This window comes from Lissotriton helveticus, chromosome 5_1, assembly GCF_964261635.1.
Source record: "Lissotriton helveticus chromosome 5_1, aLisHel1.1, whole genome shotgun sequence".
NCBI classification, from domain to species: Eukaryota; Metazoa; Chordata; class Amphibia; order Caudata; family Salamandridae; genus Lissotriton; species Lissotriton helveticus.
Genome location: NC_136065.1, coordinates 2,040,246,430 through 2,040,270,004, shown reverse-complemented (window position 1 = coordinate 2,040,270,004; position 23,575 = coordinate 2,040,246,430). Strand labels below are relative to the sequence as shown.

The following is a 23,575-nucleotide window of genomic DNA, read 5'->3' as shown; positions in this document are numbered from 1 at the left end:
CGGTATCTTTCAAAAGTATCATGCGAGTGATAGCCGATTGGTGCTTGGTCAGGGGCATTGTCTACAGCATACACGTTCAGACATAGCGAGGGAGTATTGGCGTTCACATGTCTATGACTAATTAGTGGCTGATGAGTGCACGCGGGTAAGGACTACCTTTGCAGTGGTGTCGGACATGGTGGTCTAAATCTGAAAACGCATTACGGGAAAGTGATGGCTGTCATCTGTAAACGGCTGATAAATGGCCGTTTACAGATGACAGCCATCACTTTCCCGTAATGCGTTTTCAGATTTAGACCACCATGTCTGAACGTGTATGCTGTATGCTGTAGACAATGCCAACGACCAAGCTTAGCGGTACACAACCAAACATTGTTCGGATTCATTACGAACTCTCCATCTTCTGGAATTCAAAATTCGTGACCGTGGCGCCGCGCGTGGCCCCCCTTCCCCCGCACCGCAGGGGAATTAGCCCCACGGGCAAGGGGTTAAACCATTAGAGTTGAGCTCTTTAGACAGTGGCCATAGGTTTGTCCACCATATTGGGACAGCAAGCATGGTTTGCCATGGGCAATGCATGATGGGTGTCCTGGTACCAGACTCGGGTGGTAATAGCACTATACCTACATTCAGTTTTACTCCTGCCTGTCTTCAGGTAAGAACTGCCAGCAAAAGGACTACTGCTCCAGCAACCGCTGCGTCAATGGCGGCAAGTGTATCAACACCTACCCCAACTTTGTGTGCCAGTGCCCGCCAGGCTTCGAGGGCGAGCTGTGCGAGCAAGATGTGGACGAGTGCACCGGCGAGCCCCCACCGTGCCATAATGGAGCCTCCTGCACCAATGAGGTTGGGTCCTACCAGTGCCACTGCCCGCAGGGCTTCTCGGGCTCCGGCTGCGAGTTCCTGGCCGGCACCTGCAGCCCCGGGGCCTGTCTCAACGGGGGCAGCTGTCGGCAGATCGGACCGGGGCTCTTGGAATGTGTCTGCGCCCCAGGTGAGTGTGACAAATACATTGTTTATGTGTTACATTGTCTCAAAATTGTTATTTTTATTATTAACTATTATAACTATTATTATAATACCTGGGGTTCTGTAATCCCTGTATAAACGTTGGTCTTCAATTTCTTTATAATCAACGACTCGTGATTCACAGAGCATAATTGAAGCAGCTGTTTAAAGCAACGAAAAACCGAATGTTGCTTTTGTTCCTTGTGCTTTATCTTTATAACTTATAATGACAAGCAAAGAGAATATGTTTATTTTTTGCACTCATTAGATAGAGAATAGCTAGAATCTTTCTACATGTTTCTACACATTCCGAGCTACTGCAGCTTTTTTTTTCTTAACTGAGTAGCAGTGAACTGCTTCTAATATCTGTTTGCAACAAATATTCAACAGGTTTTTGAAGTGTGTAATTTTGCACTAGAGGTTTTATTTTTATTCTTCATGAAACCTAGTGATTTGTGGGAAAGGTGATGGTGTGGCTATGTATTATATGGGATATGAAGTCCCCCCTAGCGTAAATGATAAGTATATTGCAAGTCAGCTCGGTGTTCCATAACCTTGTAAAGGAACTTGGCCTTTGGATTTGTTCCTGTACATGGTTATGAAACTCCTCTGTGCCTTTTAGTATCCTCATAATGCACGTCAGGGGGTTCTTTATCTCTTATATTATGATTCTTATGTTATTATTATTATTATTAGTAGTAGTAGTAGAAGTATTGTTTTGTAATTACCATTTCCATTTCAATAATAATAATAACAATATTCTTTTTACATAGATTTCAATCCCACAATTGCTGCTGTTTTAAGCACTGTTAATAACCTGTATTATTGCCTTTGTTCTAATAGCTCCAAGTCTGGGCAGACAAGGAAGCTCTAGGTCTGGCAGATGCTATTTCCACAGCATTGTGTGTTTTTTTGACAGACAAAATATTCTGCGATTTGTTTTTCTTTTCTATATATTTTGTAATTGACTTAAATTCTAAATGTACATTTTTAATGTATTCTGGGTTCCCACAGTAATATCCTGGTCTTCAGAATTCCCATGATTAAGCACCAAATTGTGGACAAAATACTATCCCTCTTCAGGTAAGGTAAGCAGCAGGAAAATCCTGGCGAGAAGAGATACTCCTCGTACATAAATACTAGGCGAGTGACTGGGACAGCTTGGAAACAAGGAAATTGAATCAAAAGCGGCATCAAAGAAATATTGGAATGAGACCCTTTGGGACAGAACATATGGTTGCCGGGCCCCTATGGCAGTCAAGGCATGAGCACTCTCTCTTTCTCGTTCCAGGTTTCAGGGGCTCGCGGTGCAGGCTGAATGTGGATGACTGTGCAAGCCATGCCTGTCAGAATGGTGGCACCTGCGTGGATGGCATTGGCACCTACACCTGCAAGTGTCCGCCACAGTGGGCAGGTCAGACAAGGTCCTCTCTTGTTCCTATAGTGTCATTCCTCAGCACACACCACCCAAAGCTGGCATACATTTATTCACCTCTTGTAAAGGTATAAGATGGGGATGCCAGTCAATTCCAAGGTTTTATGTAAAATGTAATACCTGGTTGTAAGAGCTACCAGTCCTTGAAGAAAACAGAGGTAAGATACGTGAATCAAAGGGAGGTAAAGAGATTTGCCTATCAAAAAAGTTTTCTTACATGGAAAACCTTTGATTAGGATTGAGGTTTGCTGTTTTTTACAAAAAACAACTCATCCCTTTGTCCATTGATTTATCCACAAGACCATATGTCAACTTACCCTATGACCAGGTCTCTAATTATGCACTTCATTTCAGCTTGACTACTAAACCATATCTCATATTAGCCCCTAGACCAAATTTAAATCTAGCCTTTAGATCTTATCTCAATTTAGAAGTTGGATTTCATAAAAACTAGCAGAGTGAATGCATTTCAACATAAGTACAGACCTCTTCTCAATTTTACCTAATACATTTTATAGCAACTTTGCTGCTTGCAACATAGCACTTTTAAGCCATTAGACCATATCTCAACCTAACCACTAAACTCCTCTTTCAATTTAGCTGATAAAATACATGTCATTGTAACCACAAGTAACCTATAGACCACATCTCTCCTTAACCACTAGATTGCACCTCCTCCAAACCACTAGACCCCATTTCCACGTATCTTCAAGAGCGCAGCTCAACGTATCCACTAGACCGCAATACATCAGAATCACTTGTCCAGATCTCCACTTAACCACTTGACCAAATCTTTATTTATTCACAAACACACATTTAAATCCCGATACCAGATCACATGTAACATTATTCCCTACACCACATCTCCCCTCACTGTATGCACAAGGTGTGACGTTAGTTCTGATCTGACATGCATTGACCTGTCCTTTCAAACTCAGCATTTACTCTGTGGTCTCCCTTTTTGTGTGTTTACCCCTCTTTAGAACAGTTGTTGAATCTTTAGAGATTCTGGACTGTTATTGTTTAAGCATGTTACTCTTAGTCTTCTGATTAGCTGACACACTTCCCTTGGTATGGATTATGAAATAGGTACATTGGCTCCTTTGTGTGTTCAACATGCTACTTTGAGCCTGAGGATTGGCTGAAACAAATCCATTCACATTGAATTTCAAGCATTTTTATTTGCTAGTAATCTCTTTATAAATGCTAATTCAGTGTTCTGATTTGCTGAGGTACACTCATTGATTTTGATTAGGAAGTAGCCTTATTGACTCCATAATGTTCAAAATGTTGGTCTTAGGAAGCTGATTGGATGAACCACATTCTTTGGCATTTAGCTTGACACAAAATGGAGCGTTCATATTGTCTTTTGCCTTTTGTTCTCTTCCTTTGGTCCAGGATGGGACTGCTCCCAGGACGTGGATGAGTGCCTCCTCCATATCCGAGTCTGCCTGAACGGGGGCACGTGCCACAACACCCCTGGAGGCTCGGGCTGCATCTGCGTGAACGGCTGGGAGGGCGAGGACTGCGGCATCAACATCGACGACTGTGCCTCCGCCACGTGCTTGCAAGGCTCCACCTGCATTGACCGCGTCGGAACCTTCTACTGCCTATGTCCGCATGACAAGACGGGTGGGTACTGGAACACGCAGAGACAGGGATGGAGTGGAAGAAGCAAACTGAACTTTTGTGATGTAGTACTTGTAATTCTGGCTCTCTGTTATCAAAGAAAGCGTAAGGTGACTCCCTGAATTCTGCCCCATCTGGGTCCTCATGGTACAGTCTTGGTGCAGCAGGACTCCCAGCATTCTGTCCTCCTTGGGTTTTCCAGTGCTGGTCACTGCATAGCCTGAACTTCAGCACTCTGCCTCCCAGAGGCACCCACTGCACAGTGCTCTCACAGGATGGCCTCTAATGTGTCTATGGGGAACACATTACACATTTGTAGCCTGGAATGAGCTTCTGTTGTCCCCCTTAGAAACCTATTGCACAGCTCCTCAGTAGAACAAGCCCCTAGGTCCTTCCATTGTGTCTCCTGGGGTTGATGTTGCGTGGTCCTTCCCTGGGAGGAGCCTATAAACTCTGTCCCCGTTGGATCACAGAGTGGTATCCTGTTCCGGTCTAAACCCAAGCTGAAGACCACGGGGCATAGAATTAGCTTTGATAAACTGCGGTTGTTTGTTATACAGCGACAGAGGCGTAGCTAGAGCTTTTGGCGCCCGGCGCTATCCTTCAGATTGCCGCCCCTGGGGGGGCAGGGGTGCTGGGGAAAAAAGACGGCGAGCATTTGAAAGAGGTCCGAGAGGCACGTAGTAACAAAGCTAATAGTTACCTCGATCATGCAAGTTACATGCACAAACATCAGCGACCTTTAGATTCTTCCATTTTCTGCCTGATTGGGGCCAGAGAGACCTTCTGGACCAAAGTCTGTGTTCCTTCTGCTGTTGAGGAGTGTGAAGAGGGTGTTCTAAACTAAAACCTGGGTTCTCTGGAGATGATGGAGCCGGAAGCCAGAACCGTAGAAGTGCTGTGAAAGGAGGCTTGAAGACGTTGCTTGACGTTGCAATACTCTTAGACACATTCAACATAAATCAATCACAGCTTTTACCTGTTCGTAGAGGTGTGCTCGAAATTGACAGAAACTGCATTTATTATGAGATAGCGATGTCTCACTAGTCTGCCTCCATAACACATTCTTGTGCTTGGCAAACACGGTGGGTTCCTATGTGATATGTGTCATGTTATTTATCTGTGATCATTTGCAAATTGTCTTTCAGAGATGTCTAGGCTTGTCTGTGAGACAGACACTTTACCTGTTTAACATATTTCAAAGGAGCAAGTGTATCAGTATAGTAAATATTACATGATTTTGATGGAATGTGCGAATTTCTTTGAAAGCTGCTGGCAAAGTAAGTTAAGACAACCTTCTTAAAGAGCTCTTGTGCTGAAAGTGGTGAGACAGGCAGATGTGTCGGTGGCTTTGCTATGAAATCTAATGAGCAACGACTAAGGAAAAGGTAAACACCTCTTTCTTGTTTGCAGGGCTCCTGTGTCACATCGACAACGCCTGCCTAAGCAACCCGTGCCACGAGAGTGCCACCTGTGACACCAACCCCCTGACGGGCTCTGCCATCTGCATGTGCCAGCCTGGCTACACCGGGCCCACCTGCCGGCAAGACCTGGACGAGTGCAGGATGGGTGCGCGGGGAAGGGGCATGGGTGGGGGTCCAAACCGGAATTATTCGTTCCACTCTGAAACTCCATTCATGTCATGTTTCTCTTACCCATCTCTCGCCCCCATCTCTTGCCTTTGTATCTCCTTGTAAAATCCCCTCTCGTTTTCAATGTATTTTTTATTTTTTTGTTTTTCAGGTTTTTTTAGTTATAATAATTTAAAATAGAAGCTAAAAAGGTTAACAAAAGCAGAGGAAACAGTTCTACTTGTTCTAAAAATATTTCAAAACTTAAAATGAAACACGTAGACCTAACTTACAGAAAGATCTGCTCCAGCAGATAATAATTCACTTTTGGGGCAGTCAGCAGATAATTCCAGACCAGAGAAGGCTTAAGTCTTGGATGTTTGGGTTCCTAGATTTAAAAAGACATGTTTTGCTCCCGATCAACTTCCCCAAAAGACTCTGATTCTGCTGACAAGATAGGACAGAGGGTTAATGTATCAGTTTGAAAGGTTTCAGAGATGCTGGTACTTCTTATGACCTCAGTTCATGCTGGGACAGGGAGTCTTTCTATTCACATGTTCATATTGCATATATAGTTATTGTGTAGTGAGTTCCTCACAAAGGTTTCACTCTAATTGCTGCTCTTTGAAGTAGCAGAAGTGTATCTTTGTCAAGGTGTGTTGTCACACTGCTTCATAGTTACAATTGGTTCCAGTACCTCCTATAGAAGCAAGTGAAAGCCAGCTGAAGCCAGTGCACGCGATGTTTATATGAAAAGTATTCTATCAGGGACATCTTACGGATTTTGGGGGCCTGGACCAAACGTATTTAGTGGGCCCTTGTTCGCAAGAGCTTTGAATTCATGATCCGATTTCAACTCTTTCATGCCCTCTTTGGCCAGGTCACTGACAGTTCACAAGGCACACTGGTCCTAATTCTAAGGGTATTTACAGCTAGCATCCAGGGATGGTGAGGGGTGTTTTCGATATTTTAATTCAGCAGAAGCTCACCAATAGTATTGCTAATAATCTTTCTGGCCCCTACCATTCCTCATATGTGAGGTCCTGTTTTGATTTAAAATAGACTATTTTTATGAATGTTGCATGGTGTTGAAACACAAACATTTCTCTGCCAAATGTCTGTAATAGTATCCAATCCATCACCCACATAAAAAACAAGCATTTACAATGCAATGGTTTTGCCTTTGTTAAAGTTAGAGCTATTGGCATTGCTCTTGACACTCTGAAGCTCCACTCTGAAGCTCCACTCTGCACTCTGAAGCTCCACTCTGCACTCTGAAGCTCCACTCTGCACTCTGAAGCTCCACTCTGCACTCTGAAGCTGCACTCTGCACTCTGAAGCTGCACTCTGAAGCTCCACTCTGCACTCTGAAGCTCCACTCTGCACTCTGAAGCTGCACTCTGAAGCTCCACTCTGAAGCTCCACTCTGAAGCTCCACTCTGAAGCTCCACTCTGAAGCTCCACTCTGAAGCTCCACTCTGAAGCTCCACTCTGAAGCTCCACTCTGAAGCTCCACTCTGAAGCTCCACTCTGCACTCTGAAGCTCCACTCTGCACTCTGAAGCTCCACTCTGAAGCTCCACTCTGCACTCTGAAGCTCCACTCTGAAGCTCCACTCTGAAGCTCCACTCTGCACTCTGAAGCTCCACTCTGAAGCTCCACTCTGCACTCTGAAGCTCCACTCTGCACTCTGAAGCTCCACTCTGCACTCTGAAGCTCCACTCTGCAGCTCCACTCTGCACTCTGAAGCTCCACTCTGAATCTGCACTCTGAAGCTCCACTCTGCACTCTGAAGCTCCACTCTGAATCTGCACTCTGAAGCTCCACTCTGCACTCTGAAGCTCCACTCTGCACTCTGAAGCTCCACTCTGCACTCTGAAGCTCCACTCTGAAGCTCCACTCTGAAGCTCCACTCTGAAGCTCCACTCTGAAGCTCCACTCTGAAGCTCCACTCTGAAGCTCCACTCTGAATCTGCACTCTGAAGCTCCACTCTGAATCTGCACTCTGAAGCTCCACTCTGCACTCTGAAGCTCCACTCTGAAGCTCCACTCTGAAGCTCCACTCTGAAGCTCCACTCTGAAGCTCCACTCTGAAGCTCCACTCTGAAGCTCCACTCTGAAGCTCCACTCTGAAGCTCCACTCTGAAGCTCCACTCTGAATCTGCACTCTGAAGCTCCACTCTGAAGCTCCACTCTGAATCTGCACTCTGAAGCTCCACTCTGAATCTGCACTCTGAAGCTCCACTCTGAATCTGCACTCTGAATCTGCACTCTGAAGCTCCACTCTGAAGCTGCACTCTGAAGCTCCACTCTGAAGCTCCACTCTGAAGCTGCACTCTGAAGCTCCACTCTGAAGCTCCACTCTGAAGCTCCACTCTGAAGCTCCACTCTGAAGCTCCACTCTGAAGCTCCACTCTGAAGCTCCACTCTGAAGCTCCACTCTGAAGCTCCACTCTGAATCTGCACTCTGAAGCTCCACTCTGAAGCTCCACTCTGCACTCTGAAGCTCCACTCTGAAGCTCCACTCTGCACTCTGAAGCTCCACTCTGAATCTGCACTCTGAAGCTCCACTCTGCACTCTGAAGCTCCACTCTGAATCTGCACTCTGAAGCTCCACTCTGCACTCTGAAGCTCCACTCTGCACTCTGAAGCTCCACTCTGAATCTGCACTCTGAAGCTCCACTCTGCACTCTGAAGCTCCACTCTGAATCTGCACTCTGAAGTTCCACTCTGCACTCTGAAGCTCCACTCTGAATCTGCACTCTGATGCTCCACTCTGAATCTGCACTCTGAAGCTCCACTCTGAAGCTCCACTCTGAAGCTCCACTCTGAAGCTCCACTCTGAAGCTCCACTCTGAAGCTCCACTCTGAAGCTCCACTCTGAAGCTCCACTCTGAAGCTCCACTCTGAAGCTCCACTCTGAAGCTCCACTCTGAATCTGCACTCTGAAGCTCCACTCTGAATCTGCACTCTGAATCTGCACTCTGAAGCTGCACTCTGAAGCTCCACTCTGAAGCTCCACTCTGAAGCTCCACTCTGAAGCTCCACTCTGCACTCTGAAGCTCCACTCTGAAGCTCCACTCTGCACTCTGAAGCTCCACTCTGAATCTGCACTCTGAAGCTCCACTCTGCACTCTGAAGCTCCACTCTGAATCTGCACTCTGAAGCTCCACTCTGCACTCTGAAGCTCCACTCTGCACTCTGAAGCTCCACTCTGAAGCTCCACTCTGAAGCTCCACTCTGAAGCTCCACTCTGAAGCTCCACTCTGAAGCTCCACTCTGCACTCTGAAGCTCCACTCTGAATCTGCACTCTGAAGCTCCACTCTGCACTCTGAAGCTCCACTCTGAATCTGCACTCTGAAGCTCCACTCTGCACTCTGAAGCTCCACTCTGAATCTGCACTCTGAAGCTCCACTCTGCACTCTGAATCTGCACTCTGAAGCTCCACTCTGCACTCTGAATCTGCACTCTGCAGCTCCACTCTGAATCTGCACTCTGAAGCTCCACTCTGAAGCTCCACTCTGAAGCTCCACTCTGAAGCTCCACTCTGAAGCTCCACTCTGAAGCTCCACTCTGAAGCTCCACTCTGCACTCTGAAGCTCCACTCTGAAGCTCCACTCTGAAGCTCCACTCTGAAGCTCCACTCTGAAGCTCCACTCTGAAGCTCCACTCTGAAGCTCCACTCTGAAGCTCCACTCTGAAGCTCCACTCTGCACTCTGAAGCTCCACTCTGAAGCTCCACTCTGCACTCTGAAGCTCCACTCTGAAGCTCCACTCTGCACTCTGAAGCTCCACTCTGCACTCTGAAGCTCCACTATGAAGCTCCACTCTGCACTCTGAAGCTCCACTCTGAATCTGCACTCTGAAGCTCCACTCTGCACTCTGAAGCTCCACTCTGAATCTGCACTCTGAAGCTCCACTCTGCACTCTGAAGCTCCACTCTGAAGCTGCACTCTGAAGCTCCACTCTGAAGCTCCACTCTGAAGCTGCACTCTGAAGCTCCACTCTGAAGCTCCACTCTGAAGCTGCACTCTGAAGCTCCACTCTGAAGCTCCACTCTGAAGCTCCACTCTGAAGCTCCACTCTGAAGCTCCACTCTGCACTCTGAAGCTCCACTCTGAATCTGCACTCTGAAGCTCCACTCTGCACTCTGAAGCTCCACTCTGAATCTGCACTCTGAAGCTCCACTCTGAAGCTCCACTCTGCACTCTGAAGCTCCACTCTGAATCTGCACTCTGAAGCTCCACTCTGCACTCTGAAGCTCCACTCTGAATCTGCACTCTGAAGCTCCACTCTGCACTCTGAAGCTCCACTCTGAATCTGCACTCTGAAGCTCCACTCTGCACTCTGAAGCTCCACTCTGAAGCTCCACTCTGCACTCTGAAGCTCCACTCTGAAGCTCCACTCTGAAGCTCCACTCTGAAGCTCCACTCTGAAGCTCCACTCTGAAGCTCCACTCTGCACTCTGAAGCTCCACTGAAGCTACACACCGCGCAGGGCAGCTCTGGATGCTGATGCGAGAGGCCAGCTGGGAGGCGCGCTGCTCGTCTTCCTGCTCGTGCTGACTCGGAGAGAAAACTTGTTTTCATTGGGAGAGCGGCCTTCAAAGACCCGGTCACTGCGCCTCTCCGAGTGTTTAGCTTGGGATAAAATGGGCGCAGTGTTGTGGTGATGACAGTAGAGCAAGGGAGGTGCCGGCAATGCCGGACCAGACTCGGGGGCGTTCCCGGCGTCGCGTGACGTCGGCAAAAGGCAAAGAATGTCAGGAACGCCCCCGTGTCTGGTCCGGCATTGACGGACAGGCCCCTCGTCCAATGGCAAGGCTCCGTTTACGGAGCCAGCCAATCAATGACGAGGGCCGACCCAAAGCACCCTACAGTTCTCAACAGGATTTCGCCTGCGCGAAAAGCTGCGCAGAGCGCAGCTTTCGCTAGGCAAAACCTAAAAATGAAAACGGTATTTAATTTTTTTTAAAAGAATTATTCAAGGTCATCAGGGAAAGAACAGAGCTGGCTCTATCAGGGGCCCCCTTGAAAGCCTGGTGCCCTGGGACAGGGCCCACTTTGCCCATGCTTTAAAACCTCTCTGTATTCTATAGAGTACTTGAAGAGCGCACCAGTATTTATACCATGAGAATCTATCTCAATAATGTTCATACACCTTTGTGGAGTTGTCGTGTTTGGTTTTGTTTGAAGCTGATTTGTTGAGTTCACATCAGATTACGTCATGACCAGTTACAAATTGTGTCAAAGAAGAGTCAACATGTGTGTCGTCCTTTGGACTTTCTCAAGGCTCTGGATGTGCAATTATAAATGGAATGACGATTCCTGTGAAAACTGGTCTTTGCCACCAGAAGTGATGTAGCTCTCGTACAGTCTTTCTAAGAGGAGTGGAGGAAAAGAGTATCTGTACAGGCCACTTAGTATCACATGAGACGAGCTGCAGGTCAAGCTTCCTTCCCACATCGAACAGGTACAAGTTGAGCATCAGCGGTGCAAGCGTCACTGCCTCTAGGGATCAGGTACGCAGATGAAGCAGAGTAGCTCTAATGCAAGCGTCACTGCCTCATAGAGATCAGGTACACAGATTAAGCCTTGCAGCTGCAGGTCAAGCTTCCTTCCCACACCAAACAGGTACAGGGTGAGCATCAGCGGGGCAAGTCTCAGAGATCAGGTACACAGATGAGGCAGAGCAGCTGCAGGTCAAGCTTCCTTCCCATACCAAACGTTATAAGGTGAGCATCAACGGGGCAAGTTTCACTGCCTCAGAGATCAGGTGCACAGACGAGGCAGAGCAGCTGCAGGTCAAGCTTCCTTCCCACACCAAACAGGTACAAGGTGAGCATCAGCGGGGCAAGCCTCAGAGATCAGGTATGCAGATGAGGCAGAGCAGCTGCAGGTCAAGCTTCCTTCCCACACTAAACAGGTACGCGGTGAGCATCAGCGGGGCAAGCCTCAGAGATCAGGTATGCAGATGAGGCAGAGCAGCTGCAGGTCAAGCTTCCTTCCCACACTAAACAGGTACAAGGTGAGCATCAGCGGGGCAAGCCTCAGAGATCAGGTATGCAGATGAGGCAGAGCAGCTGCAGGTCAAGCTTCCTTCCCACACTAAACAGGTACAAGGTGAGCATCAGCGGGGCAAGCCTCACTGACTCAGAGATCAGGTACACAGACGAGGCAGAGCAGCTGCAGGTCAAGCTTCCTGCCCACACTAAACAGGTACAAGGTGAGCATCAGCGGGGCAAGCCTCAGAGATCAGGTACACAGACGAAGCAGAGCAGCTGTAGGTCAAGCTTCCTTCCCACCCAAAACTAATAAGGTGAGCATCAGAAGGGCAAGCCTCAGCATCAGAGATCAGGTACACAGATGAGGCAGAGCAGCTGCAGGTCAAGCTCCCTGCCCACACTAAACAGGTACAAGGTGAGCATCAGCAGGGCAAGCCTCAGAGATCAGGTACACAGATGAGGCAGAGCACATGCAGGTCAAGCTTCCTTCCCACACCAAAACTAATAAGGTGAGCATCAGCGGGGCAAGCCTCACTGCTTCAGAGATCAGGTACGCAAATGAGGCAGAGCATGTGCAGGCCAAGCTTCCTTCCCACACTAAACAGGTACAAGGTGAGCATCAACGGGGCACGCCTCACTGCCTCAAAGATCAGGTACACAGATGAGGCAGAGCAGCTGCAGGTTAAGCTTCCTTCCCACACCAAAAGTTATACGGTGAGCATCAATGGGGCAAGCCTCACTGCCTCAGAGATCAGGTGTGCAGACGAGGCAGAGCAGCTGCAGGTCAAGCTTCCTTCCCACACCAAACAGGTAAAGGTGAGCATCAGCGGGGCAAGCCTCAGAGATCAGGTACACAGATGAGGCAGAGCACGTGCAGGTCAAGCTTCCTTCCCACACCAAACAGGTAAAGGTGAGCATCAGCAGGGCAAGCCTCAGAGATCAGGTACACAGATGAGGCAGAGCAGCTGCAGGTCAAGCTTCCTTCCCACACCAAACAGGTAAAGGTGAGCATCAGCAGGGCAAGCCTCAGAGATCAGGTACACAGATGAGGCAGAGCACGTGCAGGTCAAGCTTCCTTCCCACACCAAACAGGTACAAGGTGAGCATCAGCGGGGCAAGCCTCAGAGATCAGGTACGCAGATGAGGCAGAGCAGCTGCAAGTCAAGCTTCCTTCCCATACCAAACGATATAAGGTGAGCATCAGCGGGGCAAGCCTCACTGTCTCAGAGATCAGGTGCGCAGACGAGGCAGAGCAACTGTAGGTCAAGCTTCCTTCCCACACCAAACAGGTACAAGGTGAGCATCAGCGGGGCAAGCCTCAGAGATCAGGTACACAGATGAGGCAGAGCAGCTGCAGGTCAAGCTTCCTTCCGACACCAAACAGGTACAAGGTGAGCATCAGCAAGGCAAGCCTCACTGCATCAGAGAGCAGGTACACAGATGAGGCAGAACAGCTGCAGGTCAAGCTCCCTTCCCACACCAAACAGGTACAAGGTGAGCATCAGCGGGGCAAGCCTGAGAGATCAGGTACACAGATGAGGCAGAGCAGCTGCAGGTCAAGCTTCCTTCCCACACCAATAGTTATAAGGTGAGCATCAATGGGGCAAGCCTCACTACCTCAGAGATCAGGTGTGCAGACGAGGCAGAGCAGCTGCAGGTCAAGCTTCCTTCCCACACTAAACAGGTACAAGGTGAGCATCAGCGGGGCAAGCCTCAGAGATCAGGTACACAGATGAGGCAGAGCACGTGCAGGTCAAGCTTCCTTCCCACACCAAACAGGTAAAGGTGAGCATCAGCAGGGCAAGCCTCACTGCATCAGAGATCAGGTACACAGATGAGGCAGAGCAGCTGCAGGTCAAGCTTCCTTCCCACACCAAACAGGTACAAGGTGAGCATCAGCGGGGCAAGCCTCAGAGATCAGGTACACAGATGAGTCAGAGCAGCTGCAGGTCAAGCTTCCTTCCCACACCAAAAGTTATAAGGTGAGCATCAATGGGGCAAACCTCACTGCCTCAGAGATCAGGTACACAGATGAGGCAGAGCAGCTGCAGGTCAAGCTTCCTTCCCACACTAAACAGGTACAAGGTGAGCATCAGCGGGGCAAGCCTCAGAGATCAGGTACGCAGATGAGGCAGAGCAGCTGCAGGTCAAGCTTCCTTCCGACACCAAACAGGTAAAGGTGAGCATCAGCAGGGCAAGCCTCACTGCCTCAGAGATCAGTTACACAGATGAGGCAGAGCAGCTGCAGGTCAAGCTTCCTTCCCACATCAAACAGGTAAAAGGTGAGCATCAATGGGGCAAGCCTCACTGCCTCAGAGATCAGGTGTGCAGACGAGGCAGAGCAGCTGCAGGTCAAGCTTCCTGCCCACACTAAACAGGTAAAGGTGAGAATCAGCGGGGCAAGCCTGAGAGATCAGGTACACAGACGAAGCAGAGCAGCGGTAGGTCAAGCTTCCTTCCCACACCAAAAGTTATAAGGTGAGCATCAATGGGGCAAGCCTTACTGCCTCAGAGATCAGGTACACAGATGAGACAGAGCAGCTGCAGGTCAAGCTTCCTTCCCACACCAAGCAGGTAAAGGTCAGCATCAGCAGGGCAAACCTCACTGCCTCAGAGATCAGGTACACAGATGAGGCAGAGCACATGCAGATCAAGCTTCCTTCCCACACTAAATAGGTACAAGGTGAGCATCAGCGGGGCAAGCCTCAGAGATCAGGTACACAGATGAGGCAGAGCAGCTGCAGGTCAAGCTTCCTTCCGACACCAAACAGGTACAAGGTGAGCATCAGCGGGGCAAGCCTCAGAGATCAGGTACACAGATGAGGCAGAGCAGCTGTATGTCAAGATTCCTTCCCACACTAAACAGGTACAAGGTGAGCATCAGCGGGGCAAGCCTCACTGCATCAGAGATCAGGTACACAGATGAGGCAGAGCAGCTGCAGGTCAAGCTTCCTTCCCAGACTAAACAGGTACAAGGTGAGCATCAGAGGGGCAAGCCTCACTGCATCAGAGATCAGGTACGCAGATGAGGCAGAGCAGCTGCAGGTCAAGCTTCCTTCCCACACCAAATGTTATAAGGTGAGCATCAACGGGGCAAGCCTCACTGCCTCAGAGATCAGGTACACAGATGAGGCAGAGCACGTGCAGGTCAAGCTTCCGTCCCACACCAAACAGGTATAGGTGAGCATCAGCAGGGCAAGCCTCAGAGATCAGGTACACAGATGAGGCAGAGCACGTGCAGGTCAAGCTTCCTTCCCACACCAAACAGGTACAAGGTGAGCATCAGCGGGGCAAGCCTCAGAGATCAGGTACACAGATGAGGCAGAGCAGCTGCAGGTCAAGCTTCCTTCCGACACCAAACAGGTACAAGGTGATCATCAGCAGGGCAAGCCTCACCGCATCAGAGATCAGGTACGCAGATGAGGCAGAGCAGCTGCAGGTCAAGCTTCCTTCCCACACCAAACGTTATAAGGTGAGCATCAACGGGGCAAGCCTCACTGCCTCAGAGATCAGGTACACAGATGAGGCAGAGCACATGCAGGTCAAGCTTCCGTCCCACACCAAACAGGTATAGGTGAGCATCAGCAGGGCAAGCCTCAGAGATCAGGTACACAGATGAGGCAGAGCACGTGCAGGTCAAGCTTCCTTCCCACACCAAACAGGTACAAGGTGAGCATCAGCGGGGCAAGCCTCAGAGATCAGATACACAGATGAGGCAGAGCAGCTGCAGGTCAAGCTTCCGTCCGACACCAAACAGGTACAAGGTGAGCATCAGCAGGGCAAGCCCCACTGCATCAGAGATCAGGTACACAGATGAGGCAGAGCAGCTGCAGGTCAAGCTTCCTTCCCACACCAAACAGGTACAAGGTGAGCATCAGCAGGGCAAGCCTCAGAGATCAGGTACACAGATGAGGCAAAGCAGCTGCAGGTCAAGCTTCCTTCCCACACTAAACAGGTACAAGGTGAGCATCAGCGGGGCAAGCCTCACTGCATCAGAGATCAGGTACACAGATGAGGCAGAGCAGCTGCAGGTCAAGCTTCCTTCCCACACTAAACAGGTACAAGGTGAGCATCAGAGGGGCAAGCCTCACTGCATCAGAGATCAGGTACGCAGATGAGGCAGAGCAGCTGCAGGTCAAGCTTCCTTCCCACACAAAACGTTATAAGGTGAGCATCAACGGGGCAAGCCTCACTGCCTCAGAGATCAGGTACACAGATGAGGCAGAGCACGTGCAGGTCAAGCTTCCGTCCCACACCAAACAGGTATAGGTGAGCATCAGCAGGGCAAGCCTCAGAGATCAGGTACACAGATGAGGCAGAGCACGTGCAGGTCAAGCTTCCTTCCCACACCAAACAGGTACAAGGTGAGCATCAGCGGGGCAAGCCTCAGAGATCAGGTACACAGATGAGGCAGAGCAGCTGCAGGTCAAGCTTCCTTCCGACACCAAACAGGTACAAGGTGATCATCAGCAGGGCAAGCCTCACTGCATCAGAGATCAGGTACGCAGATGAGGCAGAGCAGCTGCAGGTCAAGCTTCCTTCCCACACCAAACGTTATAAGGTGAGCATCAACGGGGCAAGCCTCACTGCCTCAGAGATCAGGTACACAGATGAGGCAGAGCACATGCAGGTCAAGCTTCCGTCCCACACCAAACAGGTATAGGTGAGCATCAGCAGGGCAAGCCTCAGAGATCAGGTACACAGATGAGGCAGAGCACGTGCAGGTCAAGCTTCCTTCCCACACCAAACAGGTACAAGGTGAGCATCAGCGGGGCAAGCCTCAGAGATCAGATACACAGATGAGGCAGAGCAGCTGCAGGTCAAGCTTCCGTCCGACACCAAACAGGTACAAGGTGAGCATCAGCAGGGCAAGCCCCACTGCATCAGAGATCAGGTACACAGATGAGGCAGAGCAGCTGCAGGTCAAGCTTCCTTCCCACACCAAACAGGTACAAGGTGAGCATCAGCAGGGCAAGCCTCAGAGATCAGGTACAGAGATGAGGCAAAGCAGCTGCAGGTCAAGCTTCCTTCCCACACCAAAAGTTATAAGGTGAGCATCAATGGGGCAAGCCTTACTGCCTCAGAGATCAAGTGCGCAGACGAGGCAGAGCAGCTGTAGGTCAAGCTTCCTTCCCACACCAAAAGTTATAAGGTGAGCATCAATGGGGCAAGCCTCACTGCCTCAGAGATCAGGTACACAGATGAGGCAGAACAGCTGCAGGTCAAGCTTCCTTCCCACACCAAACAGGTAAAGGTGAGCATCAATGGGGCAAGCCTCACTGCCTCAGAGATCAGGTACACAGATGAGGCAGAGCAGCTGTAGGTCAAGCTTCCTTCCCACACCAAAAGTTATAAGGTGAGCATCAATGGGGCAAGCCTCACTGCCTCAGAGATCAGGTACACAGATGAGGCAGAACAGCTGCAGGTCAAGCTTCCTTCCCACACTGAACAGGTACAAGGCAAGCCTCAGAGATCAGGTACACAGACGAAGCAGAGCAGCTGCAGGTCAAGCTTCTGTCCCACACTAAACAGGTACAAGGTGAGCATCAGCGGGGCAAGCCTCACTGCCTCAGAGATCAGGTACACAGATGAGGCAGAGCAGCTGCAAGTCAAGCTTCCTGCCCACACTAAACAAGTACAAGGTGAGCATCAGCGGGGCAAGCCTGAGAGATCAGGTACACAGACGAAGCAGAGCAGCTGTCGGTCAAGCTTCCTTCCCACACCAAAAGTTATAAGGTGAGCATCAATGGGGCATGCCTCACTGCCTCAGAGACCAGGTACACAGATGAGGCAGAGCACGTGCAGGTCAAGCTTCCTTCCCACACCAAACAGGTAAAGGTGATCATCAGCAGGGCAAGCCTCACTGCATCAGAGATCAGGTACACAGATGAGGCAGAGCAGCTGCAGGTCAAGCTTCCTTCCCACACCAAACAGGTACAAGGTGAACATCAGCGGGGCAAGCCTCAGAGATCAGGTACACAGATGAGGCAGAGCAGCTGCAGGTCAAGCTTCCTTCCCACACCAAACAGGTAAAGGTGAGCATCAGCAGGACAAGCCTCACTGCCTCAGAGATCAGGTACACAGATGAGGCAGAGCACGTGCAGGTCAAGCTTCCTTCCCACACTAAACAGGTACAAGGTGAGCATCAGCGGGGCAAGCCTCAGAGATCAGGTACACAGACGAAGCAGAGCAGCTGTAGGCCAAGCTTCCTTCCCACACCAAAAGTTATAAGGTGAGCATCAATGGGGCAAGCCTCACTGCCTCAGAGATCAGGTACACAGATGAGACAGAGCAGCTGTAGGTCAAGCTTCCTTCCGACACCAAACAGGTAAAGGTGAGAATCAGCGGGGCAAGCCTCAGAGATCAGTTACGCAGATGAGGCAGAGCAGCTGCAGGTCAAGCTTCCTTCCCACACTAAACAGGTAAAGGTGAGAATCAGCGGGGCAAGCCTCAGAGATCAGTTACGCAGATGAGGCAGAGCAGCTGCAGGTCAAGCTTCCTTCCCACACCAAAAGTTATAAGGTGAGCATCAATGGGGCAAACCTCACTGCCTCAGAGATCAGGTACACAGATGAGGCAGAGCAGCTGCAGGTCAAGCTTCCTTCCCACACTAAACAGGTACAAGGTGAGCATCAGCGGGGCAAGCCTCAGAGATCAGGTACGCAGATGAGGCAGAGCAGCTGCAGGTCAAGCTTCCTTCCGACACCAAACAGGTAAAGGTGAGCATCAGCAGGGCAAGCCTCACTGCCTCAGAGATCAGTTACACAGATGAGGCAGAGCAGCTGCAGGTCAAGCTTCCTTCCCACATCAAACAGGTAAAAGGTGAGCATCATTGGGGCAAGCCTCACTGCCTCAGAGATCAGGTGTGCAGACGAGGCAGAGCAGCTGCAGGTCAAGCTTCCTGCCCACACTAAACAGGTAAAGGTGAGAATCAGCGGGGCAAGCCTGAGAGATCAGGTACACAGACGAAGCAGAGCAGCGGTAGGTCAAGCTTCCTTCCCACACCAAAAGTTATAAGGTGAGCATCAATGGGGCAAGCCTTACTGCCTCAGAGATCAGGTACACAGATGAGACAGAGCAGCTGCAGGTCAAGCTTCCTTCCCACACCAAGCAGGTAAAGGTCAGCATCAGCAGGGCAAACCTCACTGCCTCAGAGATCAGGTACACAGATGAGGCAGAGCACATGCAGATCAAGCTTCCTTCCCACACTAAATAGGTACAAGGTGAGCATCAGCGGGGCAAGCCTCACTGCCTCAGAGATCAGGTACACAGATGAGGCAGAGCAGCTGCAAGTCAAGCTTCCTGCCCACACTAAACAAGTACAAGGTGAGCATCAGCGGGGCAAGCCTGAGAGATCAGGTACACAGACGAAGCAGAGCAGCTGTCGGTCAAGCTTCCTTCCCACACCAAAAGTTATAAGGTGAGCATCAATGGGGCATGCCTCACTGCCTCAGAGACCAGGTACACAGATGAGGCAGAGCACGTGCAGGTCAAGCTTCCTTCCCACACCAAACAGGTAAAGGTGATCATCAGCAGGGCAAGCCTCACTGCATCAGAGATCAGGTACACAGATGAGGCAGAGCAGCTGCAGGTCAAGCTTCCTTCCCACACCAAACAGGTACAAGGTGAACATCAGCGGGGCAAGCCTCACTGCATCAGAGATCAGGTACACAGATGAGGCAGAGCAGCTGCAGGTCAAGCTTCCTTCCCAGACTAAACAGGTACAAGGTGAGCATCAGAGGGGCAAGCCTCACTGCATCAGAGATCAGGTACGCAGATGAGGCAGAGCAGCTGCAGGTCAAGCTTCCTTCCCACACCAAATGTTATAAGGTGAGCATCAACGGGGCAAGCCTCACTGCCTCAGAGATCAGGTACACAGATGAGGCAGAGCACGTGCAGGTCAAGCTTCCGTCCCACACCAAACAGGTATAGGTGAGCATCAGCAGGGCAAGCCTCAGAGATCAGGTACACAGATGAGGCAGAGCACGTGCAGGTCAAGCTTCCTTCCCACACCAAACAGGTACAAGGTGAGCATCAGCGGGGCAAGCCTCAGAGATCAGGTACACAGATGAGGCAGAGCAGCTGCAGGTCAAGCTTCCTTCCGACACCAAACAGGTACAAGGTGATCATCAGCAGGGCAAGCCTCACCGCATCAGAGATCAGGTACGCAGATGAGGCAGAGCAGCTGCAGGTCAAGCTTCCTTCCCACACCAAACGTTATAAGGTGAGCATCAACGGGGCAAGCCTCACTGCCTCAGAGATCAGGTACACAGATGAGGCAGAGCACATGCAGGTCAAGCTTCCGTCCCACACCAAACAGGTATAGGTGAGCATCAGCAGGGCAAGCCTCAGAGATCAGGTACACAGATGAGGCAGAGCACGTGCAGGTCAAGCTTCCTTCCCACACCAAACAGGTACAAGGTGAGCATCAGCGGGGCAAGCCTCAGAGATCAGATACACAGATGAGGCAGAGCAGCTGCAGGTCAAGCTTCCGTCCGACACCAAACAGGTACAAGGTGAGCATCAGCAGGGCAAGCCCCACTGCATCAGAGATCAGGTACACAGATGAGGCAGAGCAGCTGCAGGTCAAGCTTCCTTCCCACACCAAACAGGTACAAGGTGAGCATCAGCAGGGCAAGCCTCAGAGATCAGGTACACAGATGAGGCAAAGCAGCTGCAGGTCAAGCTTCCTTCCCACACTAAACAGGTACAAGGTGAGCATCAGCGGGGCAAGCCTCACTGCATCAGAGATCAGGTACACAGATGAGGCAGAGCAGCTGCAGGTCAAGCTTCCTTCCCACACTAAACAGGTACAAGGTGAGCATCAGAGGGGCAAGCCTCACTGCATCAGAGATCAGGTACGCAGATGAGGCAGAGCAGCTGCAGGTCAAGCTTCCTTCCCACACAAAACGTTATAAGGTGAGCATCAACGGGGCAAGCCTCACTGCCTCAGAGATCAGGTACACAGATGAGGCAGAGCACGTGCAGGTCAAGCTTCCGTCCCACACCAAACAGGTATAGGTGAGCATCAGCAGGGCAAGCCTCAGAGATCAGGTACACAGATGAGGCAGAGCACGTGCAGGTCAAGCTTCCTTCCCACACCAAACAGGTACAAGGTGAGCATCAGCGGGGCAAGCCTCAGAGATCAGGTACACAGATGAGGCAGAGCAGCTGCAGGTCAAGCTTCCTTCCGACACCAAACAGGTACAAGGTGATCATCAGCAGGGCAAGCCTCACTGCATCAGAGATCAGGTACGCAGATGAGGCAGAGCAGCTGCAGGTCAAGCTTCCTTCCCACACCAAACGTTATAAGGTGAGCATCAACGGGGCAAGCCTCACTGCCTCAGAGATCAGGTACACAGATGAGGCAGAGCACATGCAGGTCAAGCTTCCGTCCCACACCAAACAGGTATAGGTGAGCATCAGCAGGGCAAGCCTCAGAGATCAGGTACACAGATGAGGCAGAGCACGTGCAGGTCAAGCTTCCTTCCCACACCAAACAGGTACAAGGTGAGCATCAGCGGGGCAAGCCTCAGAGATCAGATACACAGATGAGGCAGAGCAGCTGCAGGTCAAGCTTCCGTCCGACACCAAACAGGTACAAGGTGAGCATCAGCAGGGCAAGCCCCACTGCATCAGAGATCAGGTACACAGATGAGGCAGAGCAGCTGCAGGTCAAGCTTCCTTCCCACACCAAACAGGTACAAGGTGAGCATCAGCAGGGCAAGCCTCAGAGATCAGGTACAGAGATGAGGCAAAGCAGCTGCAGGTCAAGCTTCCTTCCCACACCAAAAGTTATAAGGTGAGCATCAATGGGGCAAGCCTTACTGCCTCAGAGATCAAGTGCGCAGACGAGGCAGAGCAGCTGTAGGTCAAGCTTCCTTCCCACACCAAAAGTTATAAGGTGAGCATCAATGGGGCAAGCCTCACTGCCTCAGAGATCAGGTACACAGATGAGGCAGAACAGCTGCAGGTCAAGCTTCCTTCCCACACCAAACAGGTAAAGGTGAGCATCAATGGGGCAAGCCTCACTGCCTCAGAGATCAGGTACACAGATGAGGCAGAGCAGCTGTAGGTCAAGCTTCCTTCCCACACCAAAAGTTATAAGGTGAGCATCAATGGGGCAAGCCTCACTGCCTCAGAGATCAGGTACACAGATGAGGCAGAACAGCTGCAGGTCAAGCTTCCTTCCCACACTGAACAGGTACAAGGCAAGCCTCAGAGATCAGGTACACAGACGAAGCAGAGCAGCTGCAGGTCAAGCTTCTGTCCCACACTAAACAGGTACAAGGTGAGCATCAGCGGGGCAAGCCTCACTGCCTCAGAGATCAGGTACACAGATGAGGCAGAGCAGCTGCAAGTCAAGCTTCCTGCCCACACTAAACAAGTACAAGGTGAGCATCAGCGGGGCAAGCCTGAGAGATCAGGTACACAGACAAAGCAGAGCAGCTGTCGGTCAAGCTTCCTTCCCACACCAAAAGTTATAAGGTGAGCATCAATGGGGCATGCCTCACTGCCTCAGAGACCAGGTACACAGATGAGGCAGAGCACGTGCAGGTCAAGCTTCCTTCCCACACCAAACAGGTAAAGGTGATCATCAGCAGGGCAAGCCTCACTGCATCAGAGATCAGGTACACAGATGAGGCAGAGCAGCTGCAGGTCAAGCTTCCTTCCCACACCAAACAGGTACAAGGTGAACATCAGCGGGGCAAGCCTCAGAGATCAGGTACACAGATGAGGCAGAGCAGCTGCAGGTCAAGCTTCCTTCCCACACCAAACAGGTAAAGGTGAGCATCAGCAGGACAAGCCTCACTGCCTCAGAGATCAGGTACACAGATGAGGCAGAGCACGTGCAGGTCAAGCTTCCTTCCCACACTAAACAGGTACAAGGTGAGCATCAGCGGGGCAAGCCTCAGAGATCAGGTACACAGACGAAGCAGAGCAGCTGTAGGCCAAGCTTCCTTCCCACACCAAAAGTTATAAGGTGAGCATCAATGGGGCAAGCCTCACTGCCTCAGAGATCAGGTACACAGATGAGACAGAGCAGCTGTAGGTCAAGCTTCCTTCCGACACCAAACAGGTAAAGGTGAGAATCAGCGGGGCAAGCCTCAGAGATCAGTTACGCAGATGAGGCAGAGCAGCTGCAGGTCAAGCTTCCTTCCCACACCAAAAGTTATAAGGTGAGCATCAATGGGGCAAACCTCACTGCCTCAGAGATCAGGTACACAGATGAGGCAGAGCAGCTGCAGGTCAAGCTTCCTTCCCACACTAAACAGGTACAAGGTGAGCATCAGCGGGGCAAGCCTCAGAGATCAGGTACGCAGATGAGGCAGAGCAGCTGCAGGTCAAGCTTCCTTCCGACACCAAACAGGTAAAGGTGAGCATCAGCAGGGCAAGCCTCACTGCCTCAGAGATCAGTTACACAGATGAGGCAGAGCAGCTGCAGGTCAAGCTTCCTTCCCACATCAAACAGGTAAAAGGTGAGCATCATTGGGGCAAGCCTCACTGCCTCAGAGATCAGGTGTGCAGACGAGGCAGAGCAGCTGCAGGTCAAGCTTCCTGCCCACACTAAACAGGTAAAGGTGAGAATCAGCGGGGCAAGCCTGAGAGATCAGGTACACAGACGAAGCAGAGCAGCGGTAGGTCAAGCTTCCTTCCCACACCAAAAGTTATAAGGTGAGCATCAATGGGGCAAGCCTTACTGCCTCAGAGATCAGGTACACAGATGAGACAGAGCAGCTGCAGGTCAAGCTTCCTTCCCACACCAAGCAGGTAAAGGTCAGCATCAGCAGGGCAAACCTCACTGCCTCAGAGATCAGGTACACAGATGAGGCAGAGCACATGCAGATCAAGCTTCCTTCCCACACTAAATAGGTACAAGGTGAGCATCAGCGGGGCAAGCCTCACTGCCTCAGAGATCAGGTACAC

The 23,575-nt window shown here is 50.7% G+C and overlaps 1 protein-coding gene across 1 annotated transcript in view; it reads left to right on the top strand.

Moving 5' to 3' along the window:
- Positions 1-23,575, top strand: part of NOTCH4 (notch receptor 4) — a 435,421-nt gene that overhangs the window by 127,188 nt on the left and 284,658 nt on the right. Inside the window, exons 4-7 of the mRNA XM_078645863.1 lie at positions 656-994; positions 2,300-2,422; positions 3,842-4,075; positions 5,486-5,641. Of these exons, the coding sequence (XP_078501989.1) occupies positions 656-994; positions 2,300-2,422; positions 3,842-4,075; positions 5,486-5,641 (852 nt within the window). The remainder of the gene's footprint in view (positions 1-655; positions 995-2,299; positions 2,423-3,841; positions 4,076-5,485; positions 5,642-23,575) is intronic.